The sequence below is a fragment of the Bufo gargarizans genome, chromosome 6 (assembly GCF_014858855.1).
Source record: "Bufo gargarizans isolate SCDJY-AF-19 chromosome 6, ASM1485885v1, whole genome shotgun sequence".
In the NCBI taxonomy this organism is placed as follows: Eukaryota; Metazoa; Chordata; class Amphibia; order Anura; family Bufonidae; genus Bufo; species Bufo gargarizans.
The window spans coordinates 187171388-187193721 of record NC_058085.1 but is presented as its reverse complement, the minus strand read 5'-3'; the positions used below and the strand labels follow the sequence as shown (position 1 = coordinate 187193721).

The following is a 22334-nucleotide window of genomic DNA, read 5'->3' as shown; positions in this document are numbered from 1 at the left end:
TTGCGGACCCATTGACTTGAATGGAGCCAAGCACCGTGATTTGCGGACAAGTATAGGACATGTTCTATCTTTTCACGGCACGGAAATACTGAAATACTGAAACGGAATGCACACTGAGACACTTCAGTATTTTTTGCTGAACCATTGAAATGAATGGTTCAGTATATGTTCCGTATACTGAGCTAAAAAAACGTCCAGTATACTGAACGCAAAATACTGTCGTGTGCATGAGCCCTAAAAAACATCAAAATGTAGTTTATAAGGAAAGACCGTAATATGTAATGAGCTTCAATGGAGATGCAAACAACTGATGGGAATAGAACAGACTGCCACATATGACTTGAATATAAAGTGCCTAGTCCCAAACTACTGATACCAAAAACATGAGGGAGTAAATCATAAAATAAATAATACCAACCATTATGATTCAGACCTCAACGTGCGTTTCGTGTTTCGCTTCCTCAGAGGAGTCTGTTCTATTCCCATCAGTTGTTTGCATCTCCATTGAAGTTCATTACATATTAAGGTCTTTCCTTATAAACTACATTTTGATGTTTTTTACACTGTGGGTATAGTGACTCCACGCTAACACCATACTTTTGGGAGACTGTACTTTTGATGCATAATGTAACAGTGCGATTCATTTATTTCTTGTATACGTATGCCGCCCTTTTTTATGTAGCGATCAATAAAATATATATTTTATATCAATCAGTGCTGTGTACGGTTTTGGTGTGCTAGAGTTCTTGGAGATATGCACGACACTTACTAAAAAGTAAAAGTTTTCCCAAATGATTACCATATATAGTGACACACGTCAGATTTGTAAAATAAGTTTTGATCAGGAAGGTGAAAAATGGCTGTGTCTGGAAGGGGTTAATGTAACACTCCAGAGAACAACATCCTTCAGTCATTTGGTTAAGGCCAAATACACACGGCCGTGTTCCGCGGCCGTGAGCGGTCCATGGTATGCTGGCCTGGATTCCTGCTGACAGCAGGAGCGCACGGCGTCATTAGTTGCTATGACGCCGTGCGCTTCATGCCGCCGCTGCACTACAGTAATACACTGGTATAGATCATACATACGTATAGTGCATTCGGCCTAAGGCTACATGCACATGAACGTTGTTTGTGTGTTTGTTTAGTTTTGTTTACGGATCGGATGCGGACCCATTCATTTCAATGGGTCTGGAAAAAATGCAGATAGCACACCATGTGCTGTCCGCATCAGTATGTCTGTTCCGCAGCCCTGCAAAAAAAATAAAAAATCTCCTATTCTTGTCTGTTTTAGGTATTGTTACAATGGATCCGCAAAAAAAAAAAAACGGTTGGCATGCGGATGTCATCCGTTTTTGTTTGCGGACCACAAAACTTATACGGTCGTTTGCATGTAGCCTAAAAGAAACATTAGCCCCTGGAGCCTTACAAATCAAGCAGAACCTTAGCCCACTGTGTAATGTCTCAGTTAAATAATGCAGTACAAAAATGTTGAAGAACACAAAGTTGTAATTTCTGCCTGCGTGCACAATGTGTAAGAGCTCTACTGCTTTACATCTCAGTTTACGGCTGTCATATTTCACAATACATTTCAGCTACAATTTTATCACTGCAATGAACAGCCAGCACCACATGCTTATAGCTTTTGAGAGGCCAAAAAATTGACTCATAAGGTGGGCTTACTTTTATTTATGTTACTTACTTATAAAGTGCTGACATATTCTGCAGCGCTTTACGGAAATTATGATTGCTTGCGGTCCCCAGTGGAGCTCACAATCTAAGGTCCCTATCAGTAAGTCTTTGGAGTGTGGGAGGAAACCGGAGTACCCGGAGGAAGCCCGCACAAACATGGGGGGAACATACAAACTTCATGCAGATGTCCTTGCTTGGATTCGAACCCAGGACCTCAGCGCTGCAAGACACCAGTGCTGCCATTCTACTTTGAAATCAGTCTTAAAGGGGTTTTCTGAGACTTCAATACTGATGACCCATCCTCAGGATAGGTCATCAATGTCTGATCGGTGGGGTCCAACCCCCACCGATCAGCTGGTTGAGAAGGCAGTGGCGCTCACAGTAGCGCTGCACCCTTCTCTCAGCTTTTTCTGGGCCAGTGAAGACACGTTCAATAGTGACATGCTCTAGGCACATCTCGGCCCCATAGAAATGAATGGGGATGCACAGCCGCTATACAATGGACGGCGGTCTGCTTGGTAAGCTACAAGAAGGCCAGTGCACTAACGGGAGTGCCGGTGCCTTCTCAAACAGCTGATCGGCGGGGGTCCCCGATCACACTGATTAGATACTGGTGACTAGAGATGAGCAAAGTTTGGAGAAATTCGATTCATCCTCTTCTCCGAACTTCAACAAGAAATTACATTCTTTCCGAATTACTTTTTCACAAATCACTTTCCATTATATGGAGCAGGCGCAATGACAGGAAACAGCGATCGTGCCACCCCAGTCATTAGACTAGAGCGGACGGCCTCTCTGCGAGCAAGTCCCCATGGGGACCCGATGGCACCGCCGCACCAGGTAAAAGCCGCAAACCGCAGGTCTGAATTGACCTGCAGTTTGCGGCGATCGCTGACACGGGGGGGTTACGTGACCCCCCCGCGCATTTAGCCGCAGTGCCTGCTCAATGATTTGAGCAGGCACCGTGTTCCGATCACTGCCCGCCGGGCGGCGGTGATCGGAACTATAGATGACGTACCGGTATGTCATGGGCCCTTAAGGACTCGGGAACCATGCCGTACCGGTACGTCATGGGTCCTTAAGGAGTTAAAGTCTTGGAAAACCCATTAAAGGCAAAGGTCTAGCTTTGGTTAAACTCTTGAGAATATTCAGGATATGCCTTCTAGGTGACTAATCACCTCTTGTGACGTGTGTATTGCAGTAAAGACTTGTACTTCCAAAGATACAACCTTCTTTTCTCATTGTTCTGCCTTGTGCTGTTCCTCTGTTATTTATGAACTGAGCGGGGGGTGAGGAGTGTGTATCTGCACAGTCTGACACTGTCAGCGCTCACTGGACACTATGATTATGTAGGGACCACCCCCCAACTGGTAACATCATGCTGTCAAGTTATTCATACATTTCCAGGAGGAATAAACAGAGGAACTGTACACCACAGAATTTTAAGAAAAGATGCTCTGGAATTTTTATTGTATGGGGAACACAAGTATTTACAGAAACTGACATGTCAGGGGAGATGACAGGTCTATATGGCATGGCAAGTGTTGTAATAATAAGATGCAGAGCTGCAAGACATTTTTAAATTCCCTGCCATTGCTCTGTAGAGCTGAAGATGTGTAACAGCACATGTGGGCAGCCAGTGTCTGATGTTAGGGGAAAGAAGGCTCATGCATGTTGGACTCCCTCATGCCTAATTCTTGGCACCCCAATGAGATAAGCATTGCGAGAAGTGCCTAGAAGTGGTTTATCTCCTACTTATGGCACTAAACTTCAAGGTGCCCACTCATGAGGCAATCATAGGAGACCACAACTGGCCAACATTAGTCGGCTACAACGTATAGTCTGAGAATGAAATAAAAACTATAGGCTACCCTAAAAATAATAGCGTGGGGATGGGATGCCAACTGAGAATGGGATCAAATACAAAAATGCTATATTTGAGAATTGACCTTTAGTGAGTTGTATTTTCCTGTGCTTATCCTCTAAGATGGAGATGACCATATTGACCAATCTTCTCAACATTTTCCCTATCTTATTTATTTAGTTCCAAAACTCTGCCTCTATAGAACCTTATGGTCTCGGGACAAACGTGTGTCATATGAAAGAGTCACTGTACTTTCACATAATTTCATTTCAATTAATAGAAAAATGTTGTAACTCGCACATTTCTAAACCACTTCATTTAAAAAATCTCCCTGCATCCACCTGAAATAAAGCTGTAAAGTCATGGCCACTAGGGGTCTCACTGCCACCTAAGTTGCAGTCCACTGCCTGTTATCAGGCAAGATCCGTCCCTAGTAACAGAGACTCAGAAGACGGCTGAGAGGAAGTGAGATTGTGAGCCTGAGAAAACAGCTTCTACACTGCTTCTGAACATCACAGGAGCCTCCTGTGTGTATGTAAGTCTGATTTATCCCTTCTCGTCTGTTCTGTGAGCTCTCTAGATGAAAACAAACATCGTAGTAAGTAAGGGAAAGGACATTGCAGCAACAGTGCTAGCAGGAGGAAGACACCACCTGCTTCTGAGTGAAATGCAGTTCGCTGTGCAGACGAATAAGGGAATAATATGGCTGAAAAAAATTAGGGAAGCCCAAATATAACTGTTCCTTCGCAGTTATGATTGTACAAAGAAGCACAGCCATTATGCAACTTTTTGGGGAAAATTAAGTTACGATTGAATTCTTACAGGGGTAAACAAGTCTATATTTTCAGTTTTGGAATATTGATAGAATCATATGCTTGAAACTGCTTGAAATTGTTTTTAGACCAGTTCCTTTGAAGAGAATGTATCATCAAAAAATTACCTATTGTTTAAATCAGGTTTTTATGTTAAATGTGTTTTTGTGTTTTTTTTTATTTTTCATGTGCCATCTATACTTAAAAAATGTTTTATCCTAAAATACTGTACTTTTCACACTGGCCACTAGTCTTAAAATACATTAAGACTTCCTGTCTTTTGAGAGCAATTACACGGGCCATAGATATAATGGAGAGGAGCTGACCCCATTGACTTCTATGGGAGACTTTTCTAGACATGCTCTGTGACCTTTGCAGAGGTCAGGAGGGAGTAGATAAGCTGTGATATCACCTACTGTGAATGGTGAATTCTGTCTTATCTCTATATAGATGTTACTGGTCATTGTAATTCTGCATGTGATCATAATGATATGGCTAGTTCCCTACACAAAACAGGAAGTCTCAACATATTATTATTAGGACTAGTGCTCGGTGTAAAAACGTCATGATTTTAGGTATCTTTTTAAGTATAGATAAATGAAAACAAAAATGACTAACAATTAAAAAAAAACATGTTTAACATAAAAATGAGATTTGAACAATAGGTCATTTTCTGATGACACATTTCCTGTAAGGGACAGTTTGCCCTTATCAGAGATGCGATGAAAGGTACCTGACTAAAAACGCCAGCGCAATCCATGAAAGTAGTAAATGATATGGTCCGCTCGCCACCTTAAAGGTCATTCTCCTAAATATTAGTTCATTACAGCACATGCATGTAGTTCAGCGCTTTCTGTAGGGCGATGGGTAAATTACAATTCAGGTACTAAATGCTTCATTGTGAAGGTGACACGTGATATTTTTGCACAATGCCGTGGCAATGATTATAATAAGCCGCGTAGATTTGATGACGAGGAACATTTTATGCTGAAGGAATTACATCAGTTGGAAAACAAAACTTCACTATTAACCCAAATGTAATCCTGATGTTCTGCGCCCGTTGTACGGAGCCCGTTGTGTTATTAGATTTCACCTTTTTGCCTCTTGTTAATAAATTAAATAGGTCTGACATTTTCTCTTGGAAATAAGCCCTTGAGTCATTCAGTGCAAGCTGAAGAGATAACAGCAATGTGCAAAAATACAGAGTTTGGTGCATTAGCTTTAATGGCACTTTTAAATAGCCTTATGAATACAGTTAATGTCAAAAAGGGGAATTAGGGAGCATGTGCAGCTGTTTGGTTACTTTTCGGAAAAGGTCACATACCAAATGGTTATTTTATTTCAAACCGCTTACAAAAGAATTACCTGAACGGTCCTGGAAGTTTTTATCTACAAAAGTAACAATTATACGAACCAATTAATGTCTATATTCCATGTGATTTCAAACAATAATGGCTATTTATAATAGAAAAGATTTACCTGCCAAACACACCGAAAAAAAAACGCATACCATACCATATAGAGGGCCCCACACTAATCTACAGCGTATTTATGAGCTATTTCAGGGGGCTTCGTTTTTACAACAGATTGAATTGAGTATGCACCGTTTTTTTTTAATGCGTCACCCATTGACGTCAATAAAGATTATGATAATAAGATGAGACTGATCATGATTGAGAGAAAAAAATTGAGGTAAACTGATATAATCGGGGACGTAGCTATAGGTGGTGTAGAGGTAGCTGATGTGTCCTTCCATACCATTCCTCCTGGCTCAAAATCAAACAGATAAGTGGTGTGAGATGACCAGCTGTGAAAAAAACATGATACTCTGTCAGGAGACGTATATGCTGTATGTTTCTATATGTGGCCACCTGGTGGTTGTGATATAAACTGCATCCTGTGGAGGGTTTTGCTAGCATTTGCTGAGCGTGCATTGTGCAATTTGTATTGTGAGAAATTAATGGAAAGCTAAGGTTAGGAAAGTACACCAAGAATGGACATGCTCATGAGCTTGGATATTAAACAGGTAGTCTGGGATTTTGATACTGAAGGCCTATCCTCGGGATAGGTCAACAATATTATCTGATTGGTGGGGGTTCAACTCCAGGAACCCCCACCGGTCAGCTGTTTGAAGATGCCACACCACAGCCTCTTCCTAGGCCAGTGAAATCACTTTCATCAGTCACATTGTCTAGGTTCGTGTGAATGGGTCTGGGCTGCAATACCAAGCGCAGCCACTAACCGATGTACGGTGCTGTGCTCAGTATACTATGAGGAGGGCATAGAGCTCACCAGAGCACCATGGTTTCTTGAAACCGCTGAATCATTGGGGATCTGGGGAGTTGGACCACAACCAATCAGACATTAATGACCTATCCTGAACATCAATATCAAAATCCAGGATAACCCATTTAATTTGGGGAGCAGCGAGAAGGACTGAATGTTACCTGTAAGGGCAGAAGATTCATAACAGGGTATCTGGGGGTATTTTTCTTGTGTCATTTACACCAAAGTCTGGAATCACCTACTCAGTTTTTGCAAATTTTAGATGCCTGTTTTTGAGCCAAGACCAGGGGTGGATCCAAAAGAGAGGAGAAGTTGTAAGGAATGTCTGTTACTTCTCTCAGTTGGATCTACTTCTGTATTTGTCACAAACTCTTGCATCAAAAACTGCAAACTGTCTTTTTCCAGCCTAATAATGGTCCAGCCTTATATAAATATGCATAAAGTGGAATTTTATACGTAGACTGATGACAAATACAATACATATTGCAACCTGATCACAGTTACTGATCTTAGAGGAGCTGGTGGGAGGTGGGTTGGGTCATGCGGGAGAAGACTTCAACTAGTGACAAATGGTGGAGACCTGGATAGTCTTTTCACTTTGCTCGCTGTATGTAATATACAGTCCTGATTTGAACATAATCCAGAGGTGCAATAATTCCCAGTGGACACTATTACCTATTGACTTAGCCTGACCCATTATGATTAATACCTCGACTGGCTTACCCTCAAACGCTCCGCTCCACGGCTGTTATATTTAATATTCCTGAGAAAATAGCATTAAGAAATAACTACGACAGGTAAAGCGACTAAGTAAATGTTTTTTCTGAGTCAGCCCATGCAGGAGGAGGCCTGTGTTTGGCCTTTCTGGAATACTAAATTGAAGTGTTTTCTCCCTTAAGAGCTTTTCAAGTCATGCATCAAATATCAGCGAGCAAGTGGAAGAAAATTGCATTAGCCTGTGAGGCATGTATTTCCATTACTGCATTTAAACTGCACCAAATTATCTTATTACAGCACAATCTAAAATGGACGCGTGGCGCCAAAACACCGTCGACCTAATTTGTAACGACCCTGATGCTTTTTGTGTGTAAAGGGGGAGGAGAAAAAGTTAAGTGACTGGAAATTGTCGGTACAAGGTCAACTCGTGGTAGTTACAGTAAACATCTACATAACTAATACTGTTAGCTCGCTCGGCCACCCCTCCCCCATACACATACATGTATGTATTCTGTATAGGAAGATGGGAGTAAGCCTGCCAGATACGTCTGGTTGCTGCTTATGTCTCCTGAGAACAAAAGGATCAGGCACGTTGAAATCCAACAGCCCCATCTTCCCAGATATCTGAGTCCCACCAAAAGCTCAGGGTTCAGCCAACAGTTGTTTAATGTGTATGGCCACCAAAACTGGCTACAAAAAATCTATGAGAAAATAAGATGGTGGTCTCCATAACATCTAAACAGATCACATTTTTCTTTTGAATGGTTAACTATGTATTTCGATCTACTTGTATAGCGACTATACGCTCTGGCCCACAATGGGAACTGTGCCAAGTAGAAGACCCCCCCATCTATGGTCTCCATATGCCTATGAAATAACCCTTGCAAGCTGTGAATAAAGTTATAACAGTTGTTATTGAATGTGCCATGCATGTATCTTCTTCTTAAAGACCTATTAGCTATGAGAAGAGGGTCCATTAGTTACCTCCAAATCCTTGACCGGGATAAGCTTTCTTATTTAGCTTAGGATTGTCTAATAACTCTTATTTTCTTATCTTTATATCAGTTCTTATTTACTGTTGAATATCTTCTAATGCAGGGATCAGTAACCTTCGGCACTCCAGCTGCTGTGAAACTACAACTCCCAGCATGCAAACTTACTTGGCCGTTCTTTTAACTCCCACTGAGGTGAAAGGAGGATCCTGGGAGTTGTAGTTTCAGAACAGCTGGAGTGCTGTAGGTTGCTGATCCCTGTTATAATGCCTTGTACATACACAGAGTTAAATGGAAAAATTCAGTCTGCTTGTAGCCACCACTAGGGGGAGCATATGACATAACTGCATACTGTGTTATCATAAAGTTCAATAAACATTGGGCAGTAAGCTCCCCCTAGTGGTGTCAGAATATTATCATTTATCTCTATGGCTCTGTACCCATTATCTCACTGTCCCTACAGAAAGTAACAAGCACATTGAACCAATCCAAAGGTGCATCTTTATGGAGCAGTGGAGAGACAGCTGTTTAGCTGTCAGCTACCTCACATTATGGCTGGCTTTGGCCAATTAACCAGGTGAGACAGTTTTGCACCATTTCTTTAATAAAAATTGCATATGAAAATTAAAAAAATGCTGTGTTTGTTTTACCTGGAAAACAACTCAAAAACATATATATATTTTTTTTTAGATAACAAGGTTTATGGAGAATAATTCACAGATAAAAACAGGTTGGTTTCTACCCACTGTGCCTACTACACTGCACGTTCCCTAAAATCAAGCTCTCCTGTATCTTGTTTCCTTATCTGGGCAGCAGATGGCGCTGCAGACAACACTATAGGATGCTATAGCATTATACTGCGCAGCTAATTGTATCCAAAAGAAGCATTTGCTTGCTTTAGTGAATACGGCTGTAATGTTTTCCTGGCACTTAGTGGCCACTGTTTTGCTGTGCGGTTTTATACACAGACCTTCAAGAAAATAATTTAGTGTTTATAACCCAATAACTACTTTACTATACATCTTTGCAATTTTTTATTCAGTGAATATTCATTTGTACTCACTAATCCTTAAATGCAATGGATAATGTAAGGCTAATAAATACATCTTTTAAATATCGGTACTTTTTTAATATAAATTTGGTGCTGTAGCTCACACTATAGGTAGAGCTCTTAACTTTAAATGCTGCCCTAAGTAAGATCAGTATGTTACAGGTTGTACAGCTGCTAGAAGCCAAAACGGAACAAAAAATGTTCTTACATTTCTCTACTAGCATCGCTGAAAGAATGCACCTGACACATAATGTGGGTCCGATAGGATTTATGAGCTGGGCATTCATCCTGCTGGCCGCTGCCCCTCACAATGAGCAATGACCATGGATACACACCAGCGTGTCAACCAATGCTCCGAGGGAGGCACCATGAGCGCTCTACTCATCAGTGGTGGATTGGCCATAGACCTTACAAGGAAAGTTCCCGGAGGGGCGATGCGCAGGGGGCCGCCCAAGCCCCCATCTCTGCTGCTGGACGGGTAAATGATGAGCTCTCAGTGGTAATGAAATCTGTGAGAATCAGGTACTCATGTACCCGGCCAGCGAGATGACCTTCTGAATTCAACTATGTCCCACATGACACCTCCTAAGCCCCCTGCTCCATATATTAATCAGAGACAACTGGAACAGGAGGAGAGAAAATGAGCCTCTATTGATGGCCAGCTCAGAGGGACAGCTTTTGTGGCAATATATTGTGCGGCACTGTGGTATGTGGTATGGTATTGCTGACCCCCCTACTCTTGTCAGTTTAGACCATCCTACAATATGGAGCCACTTTTAGTTTTAGTTTTTTCCAGGGCCAATTTACGTTCCCAATCCCCTTCTGTTACTCATCAGCATCTTGCCTACAGTAGTTGCCTGTAGGAACCAATCAGATTCAATCTTTCATTTTTTAGAGCTCCTTTGGAAAATGAAAGGATTAATCTGATTGGTTGCTATGGGCAACTAAGCCAGTTTAAACTTTGCTCCAGTTTTGATAACTCTGCCCCTATGTGTCTGGTGTATTTTTTTAGTGCTGCCGGTGGTAAAACTGTAATTTTGGCTGCTAGGAGTACTGGCCTGAAACTGTAACATTATGCCTTTTGGCTGCTAGGAGTAATTTTGGCTGCTAGGAGTACTGGCCTGAAACTGTAACATTATGCCTTTAAATAGGTCTGCTTTAAATTACCTCCATCTCTCAGTGTCTTGCTATTTACTTATCCACTTAAAGGGGTATTCCAACTCAAATGGCTGAAATTATGAAGGTTGTATGCCAGAGGTTGCAGCGATTACAGGAACAGCCACGCTGGTTATACCACTGTTTCTGCAGTTCCTATAGAAGTGAATGGTGGGAGTTCTGGAAACAGTGAAGCACAGCTAGTTAAGCTGTTCCACCTCTGACCACTACATATGACAGGTATTTCAATCTCAGTCATGAATGACTTCAATGGGAACACCCCTTTAAAGAGATTAGTTTATGAGGACAAGCCCTTTATAAATAAAATCTGAGCAATCCGCTACATTTATGATTTCTGTATTATTTATTACTTATAGTACGTAGAAAGATAGAAGAATGACAGTAGGAGAAGACCATATGGCCCATCTTGTCTGCCCTTATACCTATAGCAGATTACTGTTCTGCTATGTATGGTATAAGCAGAAAAATGAATACACGCCTAGGAAAAATGTCCTCCAAAATATGGATTGTATCAAAGGGCGTAGCAACATGGCTAGCAGAAATAACAATTACACAGGCCTAGGTGAGCCTGGACAATGGCACCTAGTAAGCGGGTGTCCTTTTACAGATATCACATTGAGACCTTCAAGCTTAAAATTTCACATCGGATTGTACTTCTCATTATTGGTGATAGAATTGATTCCCAAAATTCGAGACTTCAAGTGAATGGATTTGCAGAAAAACCAGTAACTAAGTAAACTTGAGGGGAACAGTCTTAACTGAGAAAGCTCTGGTCTGTACCTTCTGTAAAGCACTCTTCTGGTTCCATACTTTCTTCAGAAGCATCCTGTGGTTGCTCAATCAGTTCCCGGGACTTTCTCAGATCCACCGTGCTGCACTCTGAAATGCTGTCATCCTGTTTCTGTATAAAAAAAAATATATTTTTAGTTTACGAGAAACTTTTACAACCTTCAGAGTTTTGGAGTATCAGATATAAGTATCCATTACAGCTTCTTCTACAGAACTTCTAACCCAACCCCAAATTGGTAATCCATCTGCAACTAACTGTGTATAGGTGTCCACACTGATCATTAGGGAGGGGCGAGACTGGACAGGTCCTTCACTTCGAAGAAAAGTAAAAACTCAATCAAATTCAGGATGAGAAGATTGAAATGCTCCTTGTGGCCAGTTACATTTTAGGATCTGCTGACAGATCGAATATCAGCAAAATACATAGATTTTTCAGAATTTTAATGTTTGCATTAGGTGCCAATCACTGAATATTTTTCTCTTTTTAAGATTAGATTATTTAAAAAATATATATTTTATGACAATAAATTCCAGAGTTAGGCTACTTTCACACTAGCGTTCGTCGGTCCGCTCGTGAGCTCCGTTTGAAGGAGCTCACGAGCGGACCCGAACGCAGCCGTCCAGCCCTGATGCAGTCTGAATGGAGCGGATCCGCTCAGACTGCATCAGTCTGGCGGCGTTCAGCCTCCGCTCCGCTCGCCTCCGCACGGACAGGCGGACAGCTGAACGCTGCTTGCAGCGTTCGGGTGTCCGCCTGGCCATGCGGAGGCGTGCGGATCCGTGCGGATCCGTCCAGACTTACAATGTAAGTCAATGGGGACGGATCCGTTTGAAGATGCCACAATGCGGCTCAATCTTCAAGCGGATCCGTCCCCCATTGACTTTACATTGAAAGTCTGGACGGATCCGTCCGAGGCTATTTTCACACTTAGCTTTTTTTTTGCCATTTTAATGCAGACGGATCCGTTCTGAACGGAGCCTCCGTCTGCATTAATATGATCGGATCCGTTCAGAACGGATCCGCCCGAACGCTAGTGTGAAAGTAGCCTTACACTTGGAGTTTTGCTGTCTGTCTGGTTTTATCCCATGAAGATTGATAATCCTCCTTCTCGACGACCCACTGTTCGCATACACCAGATAAATGAGAACAGATCATCATTTCAAATATCTTTATATGTGCAGTAGTAGAGAATATTGAAGTCATAGAAGGGGATCCCCTACTTGATCCCCCACCAATTAGCCACCGTTCAGAGCCTCTAACAAATGGCGCCTCTGGGCAGCCCAGTGCACCTATGTATTACATGGTGAAACACTTCTGACCATCACTTGATCACCAATCAATCTGACAAGGTGAACATTTTCCCCCTGCACCCTAGGCTTTGTTCTGCACGTCTCCTTTATCAAAAATATGTAGGGGGGAGAACTTATCATTTGCAGTAGTTTTGGTGTCAGTTTTAGGCCAGTTTCACACTTGCGTTTACTCGTTCCGGCAGTACTTCAGTGTACACACGCATGCTGCTGGAAGTCCGCCAGACCCCATTCACTATAATAGGGAGCAACGCAATATGCTGTAATATGCCGAGAGGCAGCCAGTCAAATACCGCTGCAGGATAAACGCCAGTGTGAAAGTAGCCTTAGGTCTGTCTTTTGCTTTGTGAAGTTTATGAAATAGCGCACAGTGATAATATATTATGTGGTGTATGCTTTTCTCTGTGAAAGCACAACAGGGGGTTTCCTGACGTGAAATTGGGACTTTTATGCAACTTTTTAAAATGTTGAACATCATAAATGAGACAAAAAAGTGTTCCAGTCTGAAATCCTGACCTACTTTTCACTTCAATTCTGAAAGTGGCGAGGATCACCAAATGTAGCAAAATTTTAATAAAATGACGTGACGTTGGGAAGAAGCCTGAAAAACTGCAGAAGACGTTCTAGCAAAACACTGTCGATATGGTCACCAGGAATCATAGTCAACCCGATAGGACCAGGGCAGTCCCAAAAAACTCAGCTGTTGGAGATCATTGTCACATATGATGCACTTTGATATTCTAACTTCAGGTATACCTGACCAAGCCGCTGCTACCGAAACCCACAGAAAGCAATCTGGTTGCATCCTATGACTACCGGATATGTGTGTTACTGAAATCGCACTACTATTTGGATATTGCAGTCTAATTAAAAGAGTCAGAGGAAATGTGCAATATCATTATGCCATTGCTGCGCCATTTAATTAAAGCCTATCATCTGTATGTAACATACATATTCATGCCTGTCTGACGCTGCTACTTCTTTACAATGCAACACACACACATCGACCCAATGACCCATGTAGTAAACCCGTATAGTAAGTGCAATGTATGACATCACCATTAAAGTCACATACTTCCATAATTTAGTTGGGCATGTGAATGTGGCATTGGCACTTGTATCGTGGCACTATGGGAGCATTTGGCACTATTATGTGTACACTGTGGTTTGCACTATTATGGGGCACTGTGGCACTATTTAAAACCCCCCACCCGTCTCTTTCCATGCCTAAAAGATGAGATGTACAGTGTAAATATTACTGTTGGTATTACGTTCCTAAATTATTACCCTAACCTCCGTAAAAAATTGCAATAAATACTAATTTTTGCTAATGGACATGTCTTATAGTCAGTTCTGTACGGCTGGAGAGAGTCAGCAATGTCTGAAAAGCAGTTTTAAAAAATACTGAGCACCAGCCCCACATCACCGGTATAATAACTGCACAGTCATGACTTATATCAGCATACAAATCACGTATTACACTGCAAAATTTAATAAAGAGAGAAAAAACAGATGCAACCCAGAGATAGCAAGCAGCAGTAACCGGCTGTCTGAAAGGAATTATGTTGTGACACAAAATGTATGGGGTAGATACCAAGGGAGGGCAAGGTCTGCGTACTGCCGTTTAATCACACAATGATATACCTGGCGGCATTTATTCTACATGCCCATCAAACTCTCAAAGCTGCCTGTAGCTGGCAGAGCATGGAACTTTTTGGAGGAAAGAAAGTGGGTGTAAGAAAAAGTGCCTTGTTCGCTTGCGTCGCCCTTAGTTAATTGTGAATAGACAGTGACTTTTGCAAAGAGACGAGCAGTTTTGTGATATCATGCATCATTTTTCATCTGCAGGGAGGTAATTGCGTGAAAAAAAAGTGAAATCATTTTAAAGAGGTTCTCTGTAGCAAGATTAATAAACGGAAACAACTGTGAAATGAAGATGCTCATATTTTGTATCTTAGTCAGTTTGGCTCTGGAGACCCCAAGTATGTATCCACCTTCTGTCTATGTAAGCAAATGACCCCCCTCAACACCATCACCAAACCATGGTTCCAGTTCTTACATTTCAAATTGTAACAGAGAGTACTTTAGGGAATTAGAGCATGTTTCCTCATCGATTACTACAACTAAAAAATTAAGAGAATTCCCATTTATGTGCATACAATAAAATATCTCCGCGCAGGAGAAAAGAAGAAGAGCAATTACTGTATTGTCTACAAATACGTGGATTTTTAGAAAATAGTACAAGTCAAGTTAAGTGATAGAGGCGGCCAAGAAAAAAGAAAAAGAAAAAATGAAAACGTCAGAGGCTAGAGAGGAAAAACATGAGTCTTAGGCCTCATGCACACGACCGTTGTGTGCATCCGCGGCCGTTGTGCCGTTTTCCGTTTTTTTTTGCGGACCCATTGACTTTCAATGGGTCCGTGGAAAAATCGGAGAATGCACCGTTTTGCAGCCGTGATCCGTGTATCCTGTCCGTCAAAAAAATATGACCTGTCCTATTTTTTTGACGGACAATGGTTCACGGACCCATTCAAGTCAATGGGTCCGTGAAAGAACACGGATGCACACAAGATTGGCATCTGTGTCCGTGATCCGTGGCCGTAGGTTACTTTCATACAGACGGATCCGAAGATCCGTCTGTATAAAAGCTTTTTCAGAGGTGAATTTTCACTTCGTGAAAACTCAGATCCGACAGTATATTCTAACACAGAGGCATTCCCATGGTGATGGGGACGCTTCAGGTTAGAATATACTGAAAAACTGTGTACATGACTGTCCCCTGCTGCCTGGCAGGTGCTGCCAGGCAGCAGGGGGCAGACCCCCCCCTGTAGTTAACTCATTGGTGGCCAATGGGCCCCCCTCCCTCCCCTGTAGTTAACTCGTTGGTAGCCAGTGGGCCCCCCCTCCCTCCCCTGTAGTTAACTTATTGGTGTCCAGTGGGCCCCCCCTCCCTCCGCTGTAGATAACTCGTTGGTGGCCAGTGGGCCCTCTCCCCTCCCTCCCCCTCCTAATTAAAATCGCCCCCCCTATCATTGGTGGCAGTGGTGAGTACCGATCGGAGTCCCAGTGTAATCGCTGGTGCTCCGATCGGTAACCATGGCAACCGGGACGCTACTGCAGTCCCGGTTGCCATGGTTGCTTAGCAATTTGTAGAAGCTTCATACTTACCTGAAGAGCTGCGATGTCTGTGACCGGCTGGGAGCTCCTCCTACTGGTAAGTGACAGATCTGTGCTATAGGCAATGCGCCGCACAGACCTGTCACTTACCAGTAGGAGGAGCTCCCGGCCGGTCACAGACATCGCAGCTCTTCAGGTAAGTATGAAGCTTCTACAAATTGCTAAGCAACCATGGCAACCGGGACTGCAGTAGCGTCCCGGTTGCCATGGTTACCGATCGGAGCCCCAGCGATTACACTGGGACTCCGATCGGTACTCACCACTGCCACCAATGATAGGGGGGGCGATTTTAATTAGGAGGGGGAGGGAGGGGAGAGGGCCCACTGGCCACCAACGAGTTAACTACAAGGGAGGGAGAGGGGGGCGGCCGCACTGGCCACCAAAGAGTTAAAAATGGGGGGGGGGATCTGCCCCCTGCTGCTTGGCAGCACCTGCCAGGCATCAGGGGGCAGTCATGTACACAGTTTTTCAGTATATTCTAACCTGAAGCGTCCCCATCACCATGGGAACGCCTCTGTGTTAGAATATACTGTCGGATCTGAGTTTCACGATGTAGCTCATATCCGACAGTATATTCTAACAAAGAGGCGTTCCCATGGTGATGGGGACGCTTCAAGTTAAAATATACCATCGGATTGGAGAAAACTCCAATCCGATGGTATAAAAGAACTCCAGACTTTACATTGAAAGTCAATGGGGACGGATCCGTTTGAAATGGCACCATATTGTGTCAACTTCAAACGGATCCGTCCACATTGACTTGCATTGTAATTCAGGACGGATCCGTTTGGCTCCGCACGGCCAGGCGGACACCAAAACGACTTTTTTTCATGTCCGTGGATCCTCCAAAAATCAAGGAAGACCCACGGACGAAAAAACGGTCACGGATCACAGACCTACGGACCCCGTTTTTGCGGACCGTGAAAAAATACTGTCGTGTGCATGAGGCCTTAGGAGACGTCAGAGCATCCTACACAAATTTTCTGGCCAACTGGAACTATTTCGATATGGGTAGGGTGGATTCGGATCCACATCAAATTGATTTTGTTAATTCATTCCAAAATGAACATTTAAAGGGAACCTGTCACCGGATTTTGGGTATAGAGCTGAGGACATGGGTTGCTAGATGGCCACTAGCACATCCGCAATACCCAGTCCCCATAGCTCTGTGGGCTTTTATTGTGTATAAAAAAACGATTTGCTACATATGCAAATTAACCTGAGATGACTCAGAGCTTGAAAATATGACTCTTCTCTGGTCACAGAAGTAAGATATGACTCTTTTATGTTAATTTTCATATGTATCAAATCAGGTTTTTTACACAATAAAAGCACACAGCGCTATGGGGACTGGATATTGCGGATGTGCTAGTGGCGATCTAGCAACCCATGTCCTTAGCTCTATACCCAAAATCCCGGTGACAGGTTCCCTTTAAAGGGGTTAGCTGACACTAACAAATGCTCCCTCATATTGACTTACTCCTCGCGTAGCTCTTGGTCCACGCACGCAGGCGGTGACGGGGATGAGCCTCCCTAGGTCACCCGCGATACTAAGGAGGCTTGTCCCCGTCCCCGCCTGCCATTTGCTGCTCTCCCCTGACACCGGATTTTTTTCATCCACGCACGGGGAGAAGCAGCTGTGGCAGTGCGGGGACCAGGAGCGACACGGGGAGCCAGGTAAGTAGAATCAGTGTGAGGGGCCCGGCATATGGGGGAGCATTTGTTAGTGTCAGATAACCCTTTTAAATATCTCCCTGCTATTGGTAAATGATCTTTTGTATAAAGGTAATTAGGGATTTAGGTAGAATATTTCACCCATGGGTAGGAACAAGGTGAATAATCGTACAATGCCAGCCACCCCCTATAGTTGTAAATGCAGTCCCCATGATCAGAGTCCAGAAGCCAAATTACAAAGACTATAATGAAAACTATGAGCGCATTCAAGAATTAGGCTGAGTTCACACTTCAGTTATTTGATCAGTTATTTCCATCAGTTATTGTGAACTAAAACTAGATGCTGGTCAAAAACACAGAACAGGTGCAGATCTTTCCATTACACCTTATCTCTGAGTAGGCTTCACTACTGGTTTTAGCTCACAATCACTGATGGAAATAACTGATCAAATAACTGAAGTGTGAACTCAGCCTGAGGCCTCATGCACACGGCGTTGTTTGGGTCCGCTCTCCGTTGCTCTGTTCCATGGCCCCCCGTTTTGCGGACAAGAATAGGCATTTCTACAATGGGCCGCCCGTTCCGTTCCGCAAATTGCGGAAGGCACACGGCCGGCTTCCATTTTTTGCGGATCCGCGGTTTGCTGAACAGCCGTGTGCATGAAGCCTAACTTTTATATATTCATGGAAAACCCTTTAAATGCATAAGAAGCAATACATACTACATAGACTGAGGTGAATACGAAACACAAGTGCCACAAAGGTGTTTACCTGACAAATGTCTTTTATTGAAACATGCATAGGTAGTGAAAGGCGGACCTACCTTTTTAAACGATGTATCAGACTGGTTAAAGGCAATGGCAGCAATGGGCAAAGACAAACACACAATTATTGTGATATCCAAGAACAACGCAAAACAAAGAAATATTAATAGTAGTAAAACCTTAACTCCTTAAAATTCTGATTATAATTCTTTATAATAATTATTATAGTAAAATAATTATTAAAATGCATGATAACTAACATAAAATAATAACCTACACAGTACATTATATCTAATTAACCTTCAGTCACGACCACAGAAGATACAATGTATCAAAAGGAAAGCCCAAGTCATCTGATACTTTGTTCAGTGCAATGGTGTCGCTTTAAAGGAAGAAACCTGATGACTTTAGCCGTCTACTAATTTCAGAGTGCAAATGGTCTTCCACATCCCCTAATAAATTACAGTCATTGAAACATATCAGCACTTAAGATGTTGCTACTTTTACCATGAGCAATCTAAATCATGTAAGACAAGTACAAGGAGGTTCCAGGGAATATTTAGACCCTCCATGGTTCTCCTTAGAGAACGTAGATCTTTGTAGGTTTCTAAGAACAGTTAAAGGGAACCTGTCATTATGAAAATTAAAAATAATCCACAGGCAACATGTTATAGAGCAGGAGGAGCTCAGCAGATTGATTTATAGTTTTATGGGATAATTAAAACTTGTATCTCATTCATTTATATTCTTGCTCATTCTGGACTTTGTAATCAAGGAGGAGGTCCTATCAGTGACTAACAGCCTTCCTCTATGAGGAGACGTTCCTATCAGTGACGGACAGACTTCCTCTATGAGGAGACGGTACTATCAGTGACTGACAGACTTCGCTCTATGAGGAGACGTTCCTATCAGTGACGGACAGACTTCCTCTATGAGAAGACGTTCCTATCAGTGACGGACAGACTTCCTTTATGAGGAGACGGTCCTATCAGTGACTGACAGCCTTCCCTCTATGAGGAGATGGTCCTTTCAGTGATTGACAGCCTTCCCTCTATGAGGAGATGGTCCTTTCAGTGATTGACAGCCTTCCCTCTATGAGGAGACGGTCCTATCAGTGACTGACAGCCTTCCCTCTATGAGGAGACGGTCCTTTCAGTGACTGACAGACTTCGTCTATGAGGAGACGGTCCTATCAGTGACTGACAGCCTTCCCTCTATGAGGAGATGGTCCTTTCAGTGATTGACAGCCTTCCCTCTATGAGGAGACGGTCCTATCAGTGACTGACAGCCTTCCCTCTATGAGGAGACAGTCCTATCAGTGACTGACAGCCTTCCCTCTATGAGGAGACGGTCCTATCAGTGACTGACAGACTTCCCTCTATGAGGAGACGGTCCTATCAGTGACTGACAGCCTTCCCTCTATGAGGAGACGGTCCTATCAGTGACTGACAGACTTCCTCTATGAGGAGACGGTCCTATCAGTGACTGACAGACTTCCCTCTATGAGGAGGCGGTCCTATCAGTGACTGACAGCCTTCCTCTATGAGGAGATGGTCCTATCAGTGACTGACAGCCTTCCCTCTATGAGGAGACGGTCCTATCAGTGACTGACAGCCTTCCCTCTATGAGGAGACGGTCCTATCAGTGACTGACAGCCTTCCTCTATGAGGAGATTATCCTATCAGTGACTGACAGCCTTCCCTCTATGAGGAGACGGTCCTATCAGTGTCGGACAGACTTCCTCTATGAGGAGACGTTCCTATCAGTGTCGGACAGACTTCCTCTATGAGGAGATGGTCCTATCAGTGACTGACAGCCTTCCCTCTATGAGGAGGCGTTCCTATCAGTGACTGACAGCCTTCCCTCTATGACTGGGTATACAGAGATAACAGTCCTTTCAGTGATAACAGTGACTTCGTCTATGAGGAGACGGTCCTATCAGTGACTGACAGCCTTCCCTCTATGAGGAGATGGTCCTTTCAGTGATTGACAGCATTCCCTCTATGAGGAGACGGTCCTATCAGTGACTGACAGCCTTCCTCTATGAGGAGATTATCCTATCAGTGACTGACAGCCTTCCCTCTATGAGGAGACAGTCCTATCAGTGACTGACAGCCTTCCTCTGTGAGGAGACAGTCCTATCGGTGACTGACAGCCTTCCCTCTATGAGGAGACGGTCCTATCAGTGTCGGACAGACTTCCTCTATGAGGAGACATTCCTATCAGTGACTGACAGCCTTCCTCTATGAGGAGACGGTCCTATCAGTGACTGACAGCCTTCCTCTATGAGGAGATGGTCCTATCAGTGACTGACAGCCTTCCCTCTATGAGGAGACGGTCCTATCAGTGACTGACAGCCTTCCCTCTATGAGGAGGCGGTCCTATCAGTGACTGACAGCCTTCCCTCTATGAGGAGACGGTCCTATCAGTGACTGACAGCCTTCCCTCTATGACTGGGTATACAGAGATAACCGACAGTCACTGATAGGACCGTCTCCTGGACTTCAAAGCCCAGAATCAGCAGGAATATAAATGAATCAAATACAAGTTTTAATGATCCCATAAAACTATATATCAATCTGCTCAGCTCTTCCTGCTCTATAACATGCTGCCTGCAGATTCTTCTGCATTTCATGGTTCCTTTAAGTTCTGTTCAGTTGTAGCAGCCATAATAGCAAGGTTAACATACTCCTGCCTGACACAAACTTCAGTTATAACCTTTATGTGTGAACCAACATTTTTTGGGACATTTTACATACAGGTTATGGATTTCAATAGGCAATCAAGTATTGATATATTGCTTTTGATTTATGCTTAAAAATATGGAATCACAAATACATCTATTGGCAGCTTAGGGTAATTTCACACTTGCGGCAGAGGATTCCGGCAGGCAGTTCAGTCGCCGGAACTGCCTGCCGGATCCGTCAAACCGATGGCATTTGTCACACGGATCAGGATCCTGATCCGTACGACAAATGCATTATAATACCGGATCTGTTTCTCGGGTGTCATCTGGAAAAACGGATCCAGCATTTATTTTTTTCACATTTTTTGCGGTGCGCAATGGCGGATCTGTTTTGCCAGAACATTCGGGCCGTATCTGGCATTAATGCATGTCAATGGGAAAATGTTCGGAACTTTGGATGGAGATAAAACCGCAGCATGCTGCGGTATTATCTCCATTCTGAAAAGTCAAAAAGACTGAACTGAAGACGTATTGATGCATCCTGAACAGATTGCTCTCCATTCAGAATGCATTAGGATAAGGCTACATTCACACGTCAGTATTTTTCTATATCCCGATTTTCGGTCTGTTTTTTGCGGATCCGTTGTTCCTGAAAATGTTTCCGTATGTCATCCGTGTGTCATCCGTTTTTTGCGGGTCCGCAAAAAACGGAAACATGTATAAATTTCAATAAGCAAATAAAGTTGTTTGGATTTCTTTGAAAAAAATTTTTGGGAAAAAAATTTAAATGTAATTTCCAGGAACGGAATCCGCATAAAACGGATGACATACGTAATGACATCCGAATGTCTTACGTTTTTTGCGGATCCATTGACTTTGTATTGTACCAGGATCCGAATTTTGCGGAAAAGAATAGGACATGTTTTATATTTAAATGGACATGCGGAACGGAACAACGGAAACGGACAGCACACATTGTGCTGTCCGATTTTTTCCAGGACCCATTGAAAATGAATGGGTCCAGATCTGGTCCAAATCTGTTCCGCAAAAAACGGAACAGATCAGGAAAGAAAAAACGGACGTGTGAATGGACCCTAAAACTGATCAGTTCTTTTCCGGTTTTAAGCCCCTGTGACGGAACTCTATGCCGGAAAAGAATAAAGCTAGTGTGAAAATACCCTTAGACAGTGACACAATTTTTCATCAAGGGAATTTTTGCATTTACATAGAAACATAGAAACATAGAATGTGTCGGCAGATAAGAACCATTTGGCCCATCTAGTCTGCCCAATATATCTGAATCCTATGAATAGTCCCTGGCCCTATCTTATATGAAGGATAGCCTTATGCCT

At 43.1% G+C, this 22334-nt stretch overlaps 1 protein-coding gene across 2 annotated transcripts in view; it reads right to left on the bottom strand.

The window, feature by feature from the left end:
- Positions 1-22334, bottom strand: part of LOC122941149 (sodium channel protein type 5 subunit alpha-like) — a 245311-nt gene that overhangs the window by 132666 nt on the left and 90311 nt on the right. Inside the window, exons 7-9 of one of the 2 annotated variants that reach the window (XM_044298180.1) lie at positions 18356-18376; positions 11368-11488; positions 5731-5754 (exon numbers count right to left, since the gene is read on the bottom strand). In XM_044298180.1, coding sequence (XP_044154115.1) covers positions 5731-5754; positions 11368-11488; positions 18356-18376 — 166 coding nt within the window. The remainder of the gene's footprint in view (positions 1-5730; positions 5755-11367; positions 11489-18355; positions 18377-22334) is intronic. The other variant, XM_044298181.1, reaches the window with a different exon arrangement.